We start from the raw sequence: 18,147 nt of genomic DNA on the forward strand, positions 1-18,147 counted from the left end.
CTGCTGCACATCCTTCCAGCTCTGTCCCTTTGTCTGGCCAATCGGTACAGTCCTTTTCTCCTTCCTTACTATTCAACTTCTTGTACACCGTGCAATATGCCTTTTCCTTTGCTTTTGCCACTTCTCTTTTCCGCCTTATGCCGCATCTCCTTGTACTCCTGTCTACTTTCTTTCATCTCTCCCGACTATCCCAAAACTTTTTCGCCAACCTCTTTCTCCTTATGCTTTCCTGGACCTCTTCATTCCACCACCAAGTCTCTTGTCTTCCTTCCACTGTCCAGATGTCATACCCAGTACTGCCCTAGCTGTCTCCCTCACCACATCTGCAGTACTTTTCCAGTTGTCCAAAATTGCTTCCCCTCCAACCAGTGCTTCTCTCTCACCTGCTCGCTAAATTTCACACAACAGTCTTCCTCCTTCCAGCTTCCACCATCCGATCCTTTGTTGAGCTCTCACGCTCTTCTTCTCTTTACCTCTAAAGTCATCCTACAAACAACCATCCTATGCTGTCTAGTGACACTCTCTCCTGCTACCACCTTACAGTCTGTGATTTCTTTTAGCTTGCATCTCCTATAAAGAATGTAGTCCACCTGTGTGCACCTTCCCTCCACTCTTATATGTTACCCTGTGCTCCTCCCTTTCTTAAAAGTAGGTATTCACCACAGCCATTTCCATCCTTTTTTGCAAAATCAACTACCATCTGTCCTTCCCCATTCCTATCCTTGATACCATATCTACCCATTACTTCCTCATCACCTCTGTTCCCTTCACCAACATGCCCATTGAAGTCTGCTCCTATCACCACTCTTTCATGCTTGGGCACACTCTCCACCACCTCATTTAACACACTCCAGAAATCTTCTTTCTCCTTCATCTCACAACCTACCTGTGGGGCATATGCACTGATGATATTCATCATCACACCCTTCAATTTCCAACTTCACACTCATCACCCTGTCAGACACTCGCTTAACCTCCAACACACTTTAAGATACTCTTCCTTAAAATGACCCCAACACCATTTCTCTTCCTGTCCTCACCATGGTACAACACTTGTACCCACCGCCGATGCTCCTGCTCTTACTTCCCTTCCACTTGGTCTCTTGCACACACAATATATCTACCCTTTCTCCTCTCCATCATATCAGCCAGCTCTCTCCCTTTACCAGTCAACTACCAACATTCAAAGTCCCCACTCTCATTTCCACCCTTCTAAGTTTTCTTTCTTCTCCCGCTGTTCATGGCAACGGTTTCCTCCTCTTCTTACTTAAACATAAAAGAAAAAAAAAAAAATCCTGTGGACCATCTAACTTCTGTGGACCATCTAACTCAAATATCAAAAGCATATTATCTGCATGAGAACTGAGTTAATAATGAAAATAATACATGTATGTACTATCTGTTAGACTTTGGAGTTGTATCAAGTTGAGAAACACTTTTCAGTTTGAATATGATTTAATCTAAAATGTGAAATTTTTCCCAGTATAGTCACAGACCACTAGGGGTTCCTCACAGACCACTGCTTGAGGGTTTAACCCCATTTGGTCTACTCCATTTGGTCTACACTGAAATTCCCATTTTGTCCAAGGCAAAATTCCCATTTGGTCTACACCCATTTGGTCTATTGACCACTATTCCCATAACGTCTACTCCTAGTTTTTCTAAACTTAACTTAAATAAATCACAAATAAGTGGCAAAAGCAGGACAGACGTATCAAGTGTCTCCAGGAGAAATTTGTCACTGGAAAGCTGTCAATAGCTGACTTTATGAACTCTGTAAGCTACATGGGTGGCTTGTAAACTGTGATCTTTAACATGTGAAATAATATTCTAAATACTAAAAAACATGTGTTGTTGTCATTTAATATATAACAGGGAAAAATAAGCATAACTAGGACTGCAAGCAGTCATATATGGGCCCTCGTGCCACGCGAGCGCCTACCCCGGCCAGCGCGTAACCTTGTGACTAGATGTGGACAGGTGCATACAGGGCTGACCCTCATCACACAGTTCGAATTTCCAGCAAGTCAGACAATGCATCTAGGAGTTATGAGACATTGATTGTTCATCCACTAGGGGCGCTCAGAGCACAAACAGAGGGGCCAGGTGTGTTCAAGGGCCAACTGTCATCACACGTGAAGTTCTATGTCAATTAAGTCAATTATCATGACTTGACGTTCTATGGCGAAGTGACAAAATGGCGGCGCCATAGCGGCCACACCCTTCGACATAGAGAAAAGCTTTTGATAACTTTTGATCAGTATCGTCTCTGGATGATCTGAAAGAAATTTGAAGTACATTGGACAAAATCCCTAGGAGGAGTTCGTTCAAATACAATGTGTGGAAATCACGCCAAAATGACACAAAAATTCAATATGGCCGACTTCGTGTTTGGAGTAGACCCATGGTGCAAGAGACTTTTTTGTATGTCTATGCAAGTCACACGTGTACCAATTTTCATCTCCCTACTCCAAAAAAGCCCCTATGGGGAGGTGTTTTTGAAAGTTTAAAGGGGGCGCTATTGAGGCACTTTGCCCCGCCCATGGGCGATGCCCCTATGAATTGTAAGAGGTTGTTGTGCTTGACCTGTGCATCAATTTTCATGATGATATGACAAAATTAAAGCTGTCAAAAGGAAGAACGAAATTTCATGGTGAAAGGTCAATATTCGGCATGCCGCCACATGGATGCCGTTACTCGTAACTTCATTGCGATCATTGCCTATGTTCAACAACTTGTTCTGCATGTTTTAGAAGTGGAATGAAGTTGATGGGAATAATAATTATTGTCCTTCTTGGGCCCTAATAATAATAAACAGCGCAATTATAATAGAGTCCTCGTAGGACTTTTTCCTACTCGGCCCTAATAAAACTGCACTATGAGACAACGATAGATGAAATGGAAAAAACTGTCAAAAATTAGGAGTAGAGGAAATGGGAAGTTATCGTTTGGGAAAGTCTGCTTCAGACCGATATGATCTATTAATGATGCCTTTTAGTAACTGTAAGAACCTCTTCCTCTTCTATGAAAAAGAATGTTGTTATACTGCAGAATATGGCGTTCTTATGAAATTGCACGTAACTGCTTTTTTTTTAACATTTACTGTCTCAGTAAAGTCTTGAAAGATGAAAGATGAGCTTAAAGTTTGTGTCATGTTTATTGATCTTCTTGGTGTTCACGCTTTGTTCATGATTTCTTTCAACAAACAGATGAGAAACCTCAGAGTTGTTCTTACCACAAACGAGTAGAGCTGTGAGGACTGAGCGCGTAGTTCTGGTCTACATTCACCAACGCATAGTTTAACTGGACCCGGTGCGCTGTTTTTGGGTGCAGCAGCCATCTGGCACACAATCCTGTCGAGACCAAATGCACTCTGACTTAAATTCATGAATGCGGGACACTGGAACACACACGTACCACACAGAAGATTGCAGCAGTTATGAACCGCCGTCCCGTCCGGCGTGACTGAGGCAGACTTTCATAGAAGTTGTGGGTCAATACAGAGCGCCAGCTTTCTTTCTAATGGGAAACATATATAACAGCAGCATAACTCAAATGATGAACTGCACCCCCTCCCCATCCGCAACACGATCGCCACCCACCATTCCCTCTGGTTTCCATGACAACCCAGGGGTTTCTTCAATAAATCAGAATTGCCTGTCGGGACAATAAGATAAAATGCACCATGAATAAGTCATTATAGCAGCTGACCCCATGCTGAAATTGATGGTCGTAACGTCTGTAACGCAATGTTTAAAGCTCCATGTGGGCCAAATAAATGGCCATGCTAATTCACTGGCATCTGAAAAAAAGTCCTTCCCCAGTACAAAGTAATGGCACCCAATGAATTGTCTGTGCCCAACCTTCCTATTCATACAAGAGTTTTACAATTTTCTGCTGGTATGGTTTTCCTGTTTTTGCTTTTTTTTTTTTTTTTTTTATGTTGTTCTTTTTTTGTTGTTGCAAGGATATAAATAAAGTCCTGCAGCCAGAGCCCAATCGCATTACATGGCTGTGCGAGAAACACACAGCTAACGATTGTCCCTGCAGTCAGCGACACCCTGCGCATTTCAGTGTACAGCTGTGCCTACAGCCACGTAACAACTGTGACATAAAGACTGTCTCCTCTTTTGGCTCCGTCTGCACCACAGCAATGCAAGACCCCTAATATCCCCGCACTGTCCTACAGCCTGATGAGGCTTCACTGGGCTTCCACTCATTCATAAAGTGTGTGGCAAGAAAGAAGAGGCTGCTTGTGTTTATGCTTTCATATAAAATGGGTGTACATGTGTGCAATTTGGGGATATAGAAGTCTGTTTGCACTACTGAGGTGCTGGACTTTGGGATTATGGGTGCAGAGGATTTTTCATACCCTGATGTGCAGCTGTATGATTTTGTCACTACGTGTTGCCTCTGCTGCACGATAGGCTTGTCCCATTGGAAACTGAGTTCAATAATTACTTCTAACATTTAAAAAAAAAATGTAGATTAGCGTCAGCACACATAAACGTGATGCATTGCTATGTTTTCAGGTTGATAAATGTCTTAGCTGTTGTTTTCGGGTACTGCATATGGCGCTACCCCCAGTGGTGGCTATAAAGGCAAGTAGGCCTGTGCACCTCAATCAGGATGGTGCCAATGTGCAGCAGTGCAGTAGTAAAAAAAAAAAAAAAAACACACACACAAAAAAACAGGCTTTATAAGTGATTACATGTAGTGGCATTATGTAATCAGGATGTACTGTGCATCTGGAAAGAATTCACAGCGCTTCACTTTTTCCACATTTTATAATACAGCCTTATTTCACAATGGAGGAAAGTCATTTCCCCCTCAAAATTCTACTCACAACACCCCATAATGACAACATGGAACATTTTGTTTTTTGCAAATTGACTAAAATACAAATCTAAGAAACCACATGTACATAAGTATTCCCACCCTTTGCTCAATACTTTGTTGATGCACCTTTGGCAATAATTACAGCCTCAGGTCTTCTTGAATATGATGCTATATGCTTGGTGCACCTATCTTTGGTCAGTTTTGTCCATTCCTCTTTGCAGCACCTCTCAAGTGCCATCAGGTTGGATGGGGAGCGTCGGTGCACAGACATTTTCAGATCTCTGCATTGATGTTCAATCAGATTCAGGTCTGGACTTTGGCTGGGCCAGTCAAGGACATTCACAGAGTTGTCCTGAAGCCACTCCTTTGATATCTCGGCTGTGTGCTTAGGGTCATTGTCCTGCTGAAAGATGAACCGTCACCCCAGTCTGAGGTCAAGAGCGCTCTGGAGCAGGTTTTCATCCAGGATGTCTCTGTACATTGCTGCATTCATCTTTCCCTCAATCCTGACTAGTCTCCCAGTTCCTGCCACTGAAAAAACATCCCCACAGCATGATGCTGCCACCACCATGTTTCACTGTAGGGATGGTACCTGGTTTCCTCCAAACATGCATCCATTTTGGGATGTGGCTGTAACATAACAAAATGTTGAAAAAGTAAAGCGCTATGAATGCTCTTCCGGATGCAAGCTAAATAGTACAGAGAAAAACATGTAATCTGATGACATGAAGGGATGTTTGGGGGAAAATTAAATGGTCGCCTGCACAAGGACACCACATATCTGCCAGTACTTTGTCAAGTAGAGGAAAGTGAATGTTGCTGTTGCCAGAGACAGTTGATTTGCAGGATAATACTGTCCCCATACTAAACTTTGGAGAGTGAAGACACTTCAGCTGTTTCATAGCTGGATTTGTTACTTACTTTATCTGTTGGACATGCACTTTTTAAAATAAGTCTATTCTGTTGTTAGGTAATGGAAAAGCATCAAACTATTATTAAATTGCCTCTCATGAAATCTTCATAAAATCCATGGGAAATTTATTGCATGGAGATATTGAAAAATGTTTTTGCTAATGCCTGTGCAAGTGATGATTTTAGTTATGTTAGCATAATGTTATGAATTTTTCTTTAATGAAGCATGGTTTTAAGGTTTATTTGGATACACACACACACACACACACTCTTCCTCAGCCGCTTATCCACGATCCGGTCACGGGGGCTGGAACCTGTCCCAGCAGTCATAGGGCGTGAGGAAGGATACACCCTGAACAGGTTAACAGTCTGTCACGGGGCCACATATAGATAAACAAACACATTCACACCCGTACACACACCTACAGGCAATTTAAAGTTTCCAATCCACCTAACCTGCACGTCTTTGGATGTAGGAGGAAACCGGAGCACCTGGAGATAACCCACGCAGACGCAGGGAGAACATGCAAACTCCACACAGAAAGGCCACAGGTGGGAATCGATCCCATGACCTTCTCGCTGTGAGGCAACAGTGCTAACCACTAAGCCACCGTGCTGCCTCATTTGGATACACTGTTCTAAAAATTAAAAATTGTATTCTGATAAAACGTCAAGACCATTGTGCACGTGACTAAAAGTCATTTAGATTCAGTTTCTCTCATCTTAATGCACATTTTGCATTGACAAAATCCAGCATTAACAGTGTAAATCTGGTCAAATGAGGTCCTATATAGACCCTGTGACCCATTGGTGCCCATCTCCAGATTCTGTCACGTCAAGAGGATGAGTCTACAACGATTATGTTATGATGGCATTTTAAAAAGGTAATCACTCACGTCAGAGAACACATTGTTGCAGGAACAGTCACAGCATGGGTTCAGTGTGTCTGTGGAGGGGAGGAAAGGAGTCGCTCTTACTGTTCTGCAGTGATGTATCCTTCCTCCTGTGGGGTGCACTGCACTCCTGCCACCTCCACGTTGCCTTCCAGCTCAGAGAAGGACAGACCCAGGTTCAGGCCTTGAATGGTGACCAGTGTGCCCCCCTCCACAGGTCCTGCCACTGGGCTTACCTGCACAAAAAAAAGAGACTAAAGGTTCCAGCAGGTTTGCAGATGCTGCTTTCATGTGAATCATGCAAAATTGAGCTTTACAGGCTGCTCTAATTTGCTAAACTATACTTGAACCTCAAAAGTAAATTCACTTCAAGTGTTTATAGCAGGAAAACATTCAGGCTGTTTTTTTCAATAACTATTAAAATCTATTATAAAGCAATTTTTAGTGAATTAGACAATGAATAGAAAAACGACAAACTCATTAACGACCTCCAAACTAAACTGTCCCAGCAGGGGACCTTTGGCCCAGCGGAGTAGAACAGGACCAATGCCAGAGCATCACTCCCTGTGCTGAAAAGAAGAAAAACTCCATCACTGAGTCATTCTGCTGCAGCTTCTTCACAAACACTAATAATGTCACAGGGACATCAAAGGTTTGTGGCCCTTTGAAGTGGGAGAGCCTTGAATCTCTGCCTGCCTCATTCAACACAATGAACAGGAGTCTGCGACATAAAAGATCCATCACCTCTCTCTAAACAGGCCAAATTCATTTAGGTGTCAAGCACATGTGGTATTCTGCCAGCGTGGAACAAAACGTAAGGTATTCTGAGGTAAATGCGCATTTTGGACGGGGAACTGGAAGCTGGCCACAGACTGATGTAGCGTTTGTTGTTTATTTATAGGCTACATGCAGCAGAATGGAGCCGTACACCGTATGCTGATACTATGCGGTGTAGAAGGCTGAAGAAGCTATCGTACGAGGCGGAAGGTGCAGGCGGAGAACATCCACCTCTTCCTGAAAACACAGTAATCGAGCAAAACTTTGGTACTCGGGAGTGCAAAAAAAAAACAAAACATGGCACTCAGTAAAGTGCTGAGCCGTGCTGTTAAAGTAACAGTCTCTGCACAGCATTTCAGCTCAATAACAATGTGCAGGCACACTGCAAACAGCTTGTGACTGAATCATGTTCTTGAATTTAAAATCCCCAAGTGGTGCAAATTATTTTGTAGCACCAAGTAAAAGAAAGCACCATCAACTATATTAAATTTTTTGTCCTTAGTCCATAGTCTGTAGTTTTCTCTGGGCCCCTCCCCAATCAGACCGGGAGTGACATGTTTAGCCGCATGTTCTCCTTGAATTGCTGGCTGTCTGAGTGGTGTCCAAAAAATGAGGTGGGCTTCATAGATAATTGGCAAAGCTTCTGGGGAAAACCTGGTCTTGTTAGGAGAGACGGCATCCATCCCACTTTGGATGGAGCAGCTCTCATTCTAGAAATCTGGCCAATTTTCTTAAATCCTCCAAACCGTGTCTATCCAGGGTTGGGACCAGGAAGCAGAGTTGTAGTCTTACACACCTCTCTGCAGCTTCTCTCCCCCTGCCATCCCCTCATTACCCCATCCCCGTAGAGACGGTGCCTGCTCCCAGACTACCAATAACCAGCAAAAATCTATTTAAGCATAAAAATTCAAAAAGAAAAAATAATATAGCACCTTCACTGCACCACAGACTAAAACAGTTAAATGTGGTCTATTAAACATTAGGTTTCTCTCTTCTAAGTCCCTGTTGGTAAATGATATAATATTGATCAACATATTGATTTATTCTGCCTTACAGAAACCTGGTTACAGCAGGATGAATATGTTGTTTAAATGAGTCAACACCCCCGAGTCACACTAACTGTCAGAATGCTCGTAGCACGGGCCGGGGCGGAGGATTAGCAGCAATCTTCCATTCCAGCTTATTAATTAATCAAAAACCCTTGTGATTGTGATTTGGCGCTATATAAAAAAATTGATTGATTGATTGATAGTACCAAAGTCATCAAGATTCACACACGGTGCACCAGTCGATGATTTTCTCAAAATCACTGGAAAGAATTTTTGTGAAATTTGGAACAAACAATCCTTGGGGGAGTATCTGGTCATGGTTAGATGAAGTCTCTGACTGAATCCCCAAATGGCAAAAAATGTCATTTTTCACACGATTTGATTTATTGATGAAAATGTGTTTGTAGAATTTTTCAGAAATTTGGTACAATCATTGTCTGGTCGTGGAAGGTTGTAGATTATGAATGAATCCCTGTGAGCCCCCCAGGAACCTCAAAATGGGTAAATGATACCAATTTTCACATTGTTCAGTTTACTGCAGAAAATCTATTCAACAACCTTTTTGCTAATTTTACACAGAATATTTTTCAAAAATCACCAATGTTAAATTAAGACTGTCAGTGTACATATGGTCCCACAATGACCCAGTGTGGGACCATATGTACATTGTCAGTGTTAATTTAACACTGGTGATTTTGCTGTGTGCATAGCAATTCTTTCGGAAGCAAGAAAAACGTCATTGTCCTTGTGTTGTGCTATGCCCCCCCCCCCCCCAAAAAAACACAACTAACCTTATATTTTGCAACCGACACATTATCAAATTAAATTGCTACATGTGCTGAAGGTTGTATTGTGCTTTCTGCATTTGCTAGAGTTGTCTTACTTTGGAAATGTTGTGGCCTGTCTTGGCAACCACATTACTGAACATGCCTGTTCTGTCTGATGGTATAACTTATTCACTTGTATGCCAAGTGTGACGCAGGCCAGCAGGAGTTGCAAAAGCTTTTGGCATTCTGGTTAGACAGTCTGCCTCCCATGCCAGAGATCATGAGTTCACATCTTGTGGGAGTGATTGGAAGGAGTCACAACAGAAAGAGAGACGCACTAGCCGCTACACTGGTGCCGTGACCCGGATGGCAGTGAAGGTTAGGGGGGTGAATGTGACGAAGGCCAGCAGGAGTCGATGTGCAACAGTAGTCAGTAAACATTACCCACCCCCCACCCACCCCAACAGCTAAAAAAAAAAATGACGTTTTGTCCACAAGGCCAGAGGCCTGGGTTTTGGCCTTCTGGTTAGAGAGTCCACCTCCCATGCCGGAGATCATGAGTTTGCGTCCCAAGGAGACAAAAACATAACACAATGCAGAACAATTTACTACATAAGCATGACTGATTAATCAGACAAATGTCCAAACACACAGACCTCAGTAATGCGTGGATTAGTGCACTTCACATTCCTGGTAGAAAGGTCGAGCCAGCGGCTAGCGTAGGGTGAGATGGGAGGGCAATGTTGTTTCATGGTACATCGACCCTCGCTGCTGCACCAGCCACAATGGAACTTTCTCTCCGCCCGCAGACACATGCCACAGCTGTCCCGCTGTGCACTGCATTTGTAAAGGTGCACTATGAGACAACAGAAGACATAGTTACGAGTCCTGTTACAACTCAATTAACTGAGTAAGTTGAATCAAACTGTTAAATCCATCAGAATGTATTCACAGGAAGATTTGTCTCGTTATTTACGTTAGCTGGTTAATATATCAGTTTAATACAATTCATAAAAGGTACAATGCAAAATGTCTGAGCAAATTTCACCTAATTTCAATGTAGTTCTCTGCTGTTTGCTGATTTACCATATGCCATTTGAGTAATTAGTTTGAATACTTTTGAGTTTTACATGAGCAAATGTTTTCTTCCCAGTGGGTAAAACGTTGTTGATATGACGCTGAAACAGAAAATATGTTGGATTTGAAATTGGATCAATGTAGAACTCCTAATGTTGGATCAATAGATAGTCACTGTAGATATTCTAATATAATATTCAACTTGTATATTATTATAACTGCTCAAATCAACAAATAACACATCTGCTGGTTTGTGAAAGTAAATGAAATAAATACACTTCATATGTGTTTCTACCAGAAATTAAAAATACCCATGAGGAACCCAACCACATTTCAACATCGTATTAATGTCATATTCTGATGTAGTTAAAGCATCGGGAGATTGACGTTTGAGCAACATTGATAACATGCTGACTGTCATCCAGATGTAATATAACCAAAAACAACATTGATATAACATTGCTGTGCCTGCAGACATTGAGTGTGTTTATCAGGTACTGATGCCTGATATGCACTTACCCATTTTCCTCGTTAAGTAAGGATGTTTGATATTTATGTCTCTCACCAAGCTCCCATGCCAATCCATTCTTCAAAATTGCACTGACCAAAATATTAACCTAATATCTAGATAGTGATAAACTACTCAACAATTCTATCCCAAGCAGTATCTAGCTTTGTTTGCTGACACGACATTAGCTTAAAATTGGACTTATTAAGCTTGGCTGTGACTAATTAAGGCATCCTGATCATTTGTGTTCATTGAGTAACGGTAGACTTTTACATCGTTAAATAGTTGACACTTGCAGGTCTGAGGAAAATAAGTATTTGAACACCCTGCGATTTTGCAAGTTCTCCCACTTAGAAATCATGGAGGGGTCTGAAATTTTCATCTTAGGTGCATGTCCACTGTGAGAGACATAATCTAAAAAAATCTGGATATCACAATGTATGATTTTTTTTAATAATTTATGTGTATGTTACTGATGCAAATAAGTATTTGAACACCTACCAACCAGCAAGAATTCTGGCTCACACAGACCTGTTAATTTTTCTTTAAGAAGCCCTTTTATTCTGCACTCTTTTCCTGTATTAATTGCGCCTGTTTGAACTTGTTACCTGTAAAAGACACCTGTTCACACACTCAATCAATCACACTCCAACCTGTCCACCATAGCCAAGACCAAAGAGCTGTCTAAGGATACCAGGGACAAAACTGTAGACCTGCACAAGGCTGGGATGGACTACAGGACAACAGGCAAGCAGCTTGGTAGAAGACAACAACTGTTATGATTATTTATTAGAAAGTGGAAGAAACACAAGATGACTGTCAATCTTCCTCGGTCTGGGATTCAATCAATCAATCAATTTTATTTATATAGCGCCAAATCACAACAAACAGTTGCCCCAAGGCGCGTTATATTGTAAGGGAAGGCCATACAATAATTACGTAAAAACCCCAACGGTCAAAACGACCCCCTGTGAGCAAGCACGACAGTGGGAAGGAAAAACTCCCTTTTAACAGGAAGAAACCTCCAGCAGAACCAGGCTCAGGGAGGGGCAGTCTTCTGCTAGGACTGGTTGGGGCTGAGGGAGAGAACCAGGAAAAAGACATGCTGTGGAGGGGAGCAGAGATCAATCACTAATGATTAAATGCAGAGTGGTGCATACAGAGCACAAAGAGAAAGAAACACTCAGTGCATCATGGGAACCCAGCAGCAGTCTATGTCTATAGCAGCATAACTAAGGGATGGTTCAGGGTCACCTGATCCAGCCCTAACTATAAGCTTTAGCAAAAAGGAAAGTTTTAAGCCTAATCTTAAAAGTAGAGAGGGTGTCTGTCTCCCTGATCTGAATTGGGAGCTGGTTCCACAGGAGAGGAGCCTGAAAGCTGAAGGCTCTGCCTCCCATTCTACTCTTACAAACCCTAGGAACTACAAGTAAGCCTGCAGTCTGAAAGCGAAGCGCTCTATTGGGGTGATATGGTACTATGAGGTCCCTAAGATAAGATGGGACCTGATTATTCAAAACCTTATAAGTAAGAAGAAGAATTTTAAATTCTATTCTAGAATTAACAGGAAGCCAATGAAGAGAGGCCAATATGGGTGAGATATGCTCTCTCCTTCTAGTCCCCGTTAGTACTCTAGCTGCAGCATTTTGAATTAACTGAAGGCTTTTTAGGGAACTTTTAGGACAACCTGATAATAATGAATTACAATAGTCCAGCCTAGAGGAAATAAATGCATGAATTAGTTTTTCAGCATCACTCTGAGACAAGACCTTTCTAATTTTAGAGATATTGCGTAAATGCAAAAAAGCAGTCCTACATATTTGTTTAATATGCACTTTGAATGACATATCCTGATCAAAAATGACTCCAAGATTTCTCACAGTATTACTAGAGGTCAGGGTAATGCCATCCAGAGTAAGGATCTGGTTAGACATCATGTTTCTAAGATTTGTGGGGCCAAGTACAATAACTTCAGTTTTATCTGTGTTTAAAAGCAGGAAATTAGAGGTCATCCATGTCTTTATGTCTGTAAGACAATCCTGCAGTTTAGCTAATTGGTGTGTGTCCTCTGGCTTCATGGATAGATAAAGCTGGGTATCATCTGCGTAACAATGAAAATTTAAGCAATGCCGTCTAATAATACTGCCTAAGGGAAGCATGTATAAAGTGAATAAAATTGGTCCTAGCACAGAACCTTGTGGAACTCCATAATTAACCTTAGTCTGTGAAGAAGATTCCCCATTTACATGAACAAATTGTAATCTATTAGATAAATATGATTCAAATCACCGCAGCGCAGTGCCTTTAATACCTATGGCATGCTCTAATCTCTGTAATAAAATTTTATGGTCAACAGTATCAAAAGCAGCACTGAGGTCTAACAGAACAAGCACAGAGATGAGTCCACTGTCTGAGGCCATAAGAAGATCATTTGTAACCTTCACTAATGCTGTTTCTGTACTATGATGAATTCTAAAACCTGACTGAAACTCTCCAAATACACCATTCCTCTGCAGATGATCAGTTAGCTGTTTTACAACTACCCTTTCAAGAATTTTTGAGAGAAAAGGAAGGTTGGAGATTGGCCTATAATTAGCTAATAGCTGGGTCAAGTGATGGCTTTTTAAGTAATGGTTTAATTACTGCCACCTTAAAAGCCTGTGGTACATAGCCAGCTAATAAAGATAGATTGATCATATTTAAGATCGAAGCATTAAATAATGGTAGGGCTTCCTTGAGCAGCCTGGTAGGAATGGGGTCTAATAGACATGTTGATGGTTTGGATGAAGTAACTAATGAAAATAACTCAGACAGAACAATCTGAGAGAAAGAGTCTAACCAAATACCGGCATCACTGAAAGCAGCCAAAGATAACAATACGTCTTTGGGATGGTTATGAGTAATTTTTTCTCTAATAGTTAAAATTTTATTAGCAAAGAAAGTCATGAAGTCATTACTAGTTAAAGTTAAAGGAATACTCGGCTCAATAGAGCTCTGACTCTTTGTCAGCCTGGCTACAGTGCTGAAAAGAAACCTGGGGTTGTTCTTATTTTCTTCAATTAGTGATGAGTAGTAAGATGTCCTAGCTTTACGGAGGGCTTTTTTATAGAGCAACAGACTCTTTTTCCAGGCTAAGTGAAGATCTTCTAAATTAGTGAGACGCCATTTCCTCTCCAACTTATTGGTTATATGCTTTAAGCTGCGAGTTTGTGTTATACCACGGAGTCAGGCACTTCTGATTTAAAGCTCTCTTTTCAGAGGAGCTACAGCATCCAAAGTTGTCTTCAATGAGGATGTAAAACTACTGACGAGATACTCTATCTCACTTACAGAGTTTAGGTAGCTACTCTGCACTGTGTTGGTATATGGCATTAGAGAACATAAAGAAGGAATCATATCCTTAAACCTAGTTACAGCGCTTTCTGAAAGACTTCTAGTGTAATGAAACTTATTCCCCACTGCTGGTAGTCCATCAGAGTAAATGTAAATGTTATTAAGAAATGATCAGACAGAAGGGAGTTTTCAGGGAATACTGTTAAGTCTTCAATTTCCATACCATAAGTCAGAACAAGATCTAAGATATGATTAAAGTGGTGGGTGGACTCATTTACATTTTGAGCAAAGCCAATTGAGTCTAATAATAGATTAAATGCAGTGTTGAGGCTGTCATTCTCAGCATCTGTGTGGATGTTAAAATGGCCCACTATAATTATCTTGTCTGAGCTAAGCACTAAGTCAGACAAAAGGTCTGAAAATTCACAGAGAAACTCACAGTAACGACCAGGTGGACAATAGATAACAACAAATAAAACTGTTTTTTGGGACTTCCAATTTGGATGGACAAGACTAAGAGTCAAGCTTTCAAATGAATTAAAGCTCTGTCTGGGTTTTTGATTAATTAATAAGCTGGAATGGAAGATTGCTGCTAATCCTCCGCCTCGGCCCGTGCTACGAGCGTTCTGGCAGTTAGTGTGACTCGGGGGTGTTGACTCATTTAAACTAACATATTCATCCTGCTGTAACCAGGTTTCTGTAAGGCAGAATAAATCAATATGTTGATCAATTATTATATCATTTACTAACAGGGACTTAGAAGAGAGAGACCTAATGTTTAATAGACCACATTTAACTGTTTTAGTCTGTGGTGCAGTTGAAGGTGCTATATTATTTTTTCTTTTTGAATTTTTATGCTTAAATAGATTTTTGCTGGTTATTGGTGGTCTGGGAGCAGGCACCGTCTCTACGGGGAAGGGGTAATGAGGGGATGGCAGGGGGAGAGAAGCTGCAGAGAGGTGTGTAAGACTACAACTCTGCTTCCTGGTCCCAACCCTGGATAGTCACGGTTTGGAGGATTTAATAAAATTGGCCAGATTTCTAGAAATGAGAGCTGCTCCATCCAAAGTGGGATGGATGCCGTCTCTCCTAACAAGACCAGGTTTTCCCCAGAAGCTTTGCCAATTATCTATGAAGCCCACCTCATTTTTTGGACAGCACTCAGACAGCCAGCAATTCAAGGAGAACATGCGGCTAAACATGTCACTCCCGGTCCGATTGGGGAGGGGCCCAGAGAAAACTACAGAGTCCGACATTGTTTTTGCAAAGTTACACACCGATTCAATGTTGATTTTAGTGACCTCCGATTGGCGTAACCGGGTGTCTTACCAAATTTACGCTTAGCCTTAGCCAGCAGTTTCAAATTTCCTTCAATGTCGCCTGCTCTGGCCCCCGGAAGACAATTGACTATGGTTGCTGGTGTCGCTAACTTCACATTTCTCAAAACAGAGTCGCCAATAACCAGAGTTTGATCCTCGGCGGGTGTGTCGTCGAGTGGGGAAAAACGGTTAGAAATGTGAACGGGTTGGCGGTGTACACGGGGCTTCTATTTAGAACTACGCTTCCTCCTCACAGTCACCCAGTCGGCCTGCTTTCCCGGCTGCTCGGGATCTGCCAGAGGGAAACTAATGGCGGCTAAGCTACCTTGGTCCGCACCGACTACAGGGGCCTGGCTAGCTGTAGAATTTTCCACGGTGCGGAGCCGAGTCTCCAATTCGCCCAGCCTGGCCTCCAAAGCTACGAATAAGCTACACTTATTACAAGTACCATTGCTGCTAAAGGAGGCAGAGGAATAACTAAACATTTCACACCCAGAGCAGAAAAGTGCGGGAGAGACAGGAGAAGCCGCCATGCTAAACCGGCTAAGAGCTAGTAGCTGCGCTAAGCTAGCGGATTCCTAAAGACACACAAAGTGAATAATGTGTAAATAATTTAGAGGTGATTCAGCAGAGGGAGTGCTTTAGTTAAGGCACGTGAAGATTACACTGTGAAGCAAATCGTTATCTAGGTAACTAGGTCAATCTAACTGCGCAGATTAAACAGCTAACAGATACAGCAAAACACCGCTGTGCTCCAGAAGAGGAAGTGATACAATACCGCAGTGAGAGCCAACCACCAGTAGAGGCCTACTCATTCTTGGATTCCATGCAAGATCTCACTTTGTGGGGTAAGGATGATTCTGAGAAAGCCCAGAACTACACAGGAGGACCTGGTCAATGACCTGAAGAGAGCTGGGACCACAGTCACAAAGATTACATTAGTAACACATGATGCTGTCATGGTTTAATATCCTGCAGGGCAGCAAGGTCCCCCTGCTCAAGCCAGCACATGTCCAGGCCCGTTTGAAGTTCACCAGTGACCATCTGGATGATCCAGAGGAGGCATGTGAGAAGGTCATGTGGTCAGATGAGACCAGAATAGAGCTTTTTGGAATCACCTCCACTTACCATGTTTAGAGGATGAGAACAACCCCAAGAAAACCATCCCAACCGTGAAGCATGGGGGTGGAAACATCATACTCTGGGGGTGCTCTTCTGCAAAGGGGACAGGACGACTGCACCGTATTGAAGGGAGGATGGATGAGGTCATGTATTGCAAGATTTTGGCAAACAACCTCCTTCCCTCTGTCAGAGCATTGAAGATGGGTCATGGCTGGGTCTTCCAGCATGACAATGACCCCAAATACACAGCCAGAGCAACTAAGGAGGGGCTCCGTAAGAAGCATTTCAAGGTCCTGGAGTGGCCTGGCCAGTCTCCAGACCTGAACTCAAAAGAAAATCTTTGGAGGGAGCTGAAACGCCAAACCTGAAATATCTAGAGAAGATCTGTATGGAGGAGTGGACCAAAATCCCTGCTGCAGTGTGTGTAAACCTGGTGAAAAACTACAGGAAACATTTGACCTCTGTAATTGCAAACAAAGGCTACTGTACCAAATATTAACATTGATTTTCACAGGTGTTCAAATACTTATTTGCAGCAGTAACATACAAATAAATTATTAAAAAAATCATACATTGTGATTTCCGGATTTTTTTTAGATTATGTCTCTCACAGTGGACATGCACCTAAGATGGAAATTTCAGACCCCTCCATGATTTCTAAGTGGGAGAACCTGCAAAATCACAGGGTGTTCAAATACTTATTTTCCTCACTGTATATGTATGAAGCTCCACATGGACAATACAATAGCTACAGCAGGCCCAGCAACACATCTCTCTCACCAAGCTTCTAGGCTCTTTAATTTTGCAAGACTGTATTAAATAAAATTTGCATTGCCATGTGACTGATCACTAATCAGGGCAACGCTTCTTTCATGTCTTGTGCTAACTCACAACTGTATGGAACCTACACTTCACCGATTTCAGTGTAGTGCAACTTAAATATTGACAAGCTTTATTAAAATTCAAGCATTTTTTAAAGCATTTAAGCCAAAACCCACAATTACAGCTCACAGATATCTAATCTCAGGTGATGATGGAGCAGAAACCAAAAGCAGCCATGAGAGCCAGAATAGGCAGATATGAAGAATCATCTTTCAGCCTTCTGGCACCAAGTGATTAGTTGCTTTTTGATAACACTCTTTGCTATTGTGAACTTTCGCTCAAGGCCCATTGGGAGCCTTGAAGTACTCTCTATGACCAATCTATCTCCTGTGGATTGAGTGCTTTACAATGCTCCAGCCTGGCAGTGATGAATGGCAGAGGCACCTTTAATCTTCTCTGGATTGTCAATGATGAAATTGCCGTTCCATACGATGGAGAGGTCCACTGCCAGGTCACTGATCTTCACACCCTCGTACGTGTACTGAAAAGCAGAAACATTCTGTAAGAGAGGGCATTGAAAGAGGAAACCGCAAGAGAATGTCAGAGACAGACGACAAGAAAAAAAAATCCCAGAACATGACACAGTGAGGGAAATGAGAGGATGAAAGGCCAGCTGAGAGAGCAGGCTTTTAACAGTCTGTCATTTCCGCCATGGTTGTCTGCTCCTCT

The 18,147-nt window shown here is 42.1% G+C and overlaps 1 protein-coding gene across 2 annotated transcripts in view; it reads right to left on the reverse strand.

The window, feature by feature from the left end:
* LOC117506348 (plexin-A2-like) overlaps window positions 1-18,147 on the reverse strand; it is a 319,464-nt gene that overhangs the window by 84,162 nt on the left and 217,155 nt on the right. For both annotated transcript variants that reach the window (XM_034165840.1, XM_034165841.1), the window contains 4 exons: window positions 17,863-17,959; window positions 9,894-10,093; window positions 6,729-6,880; window positions 3,236-3,353 (listed from right to left, as the gene is read on the reverse strand). In XM_034165840.1, the coding sequence (XP_034021731.1) occupies window positions 3,236-3,353; window positions 6,729-6,880; window positions 9,894-10,093; window positions 17,863-17,959 (567 nt within the window). The remainder of the gene's footprint in view (window positions 1-3,235; window positions 3,354-6,728; window positions 6,881-9,893; window positions 10,094-17,862; window positions 17,960-18,147) is intronic.

The sequence above is a fragment of the Thalassophryne amazonica genome, chromosome 3 (assembly GCF_902500255.1).
Source record: "Thalassophryne amazonica chromosome 3, fThaAma1.1, whole genome shotgun sequence".
Lineage (NCBI taxonomy): Eukaryota > Metazoa > Chordata > Actinopteri > Batrachoidiformes > Batrachoididae > Thalassophryne > Thalassophryne amazonica.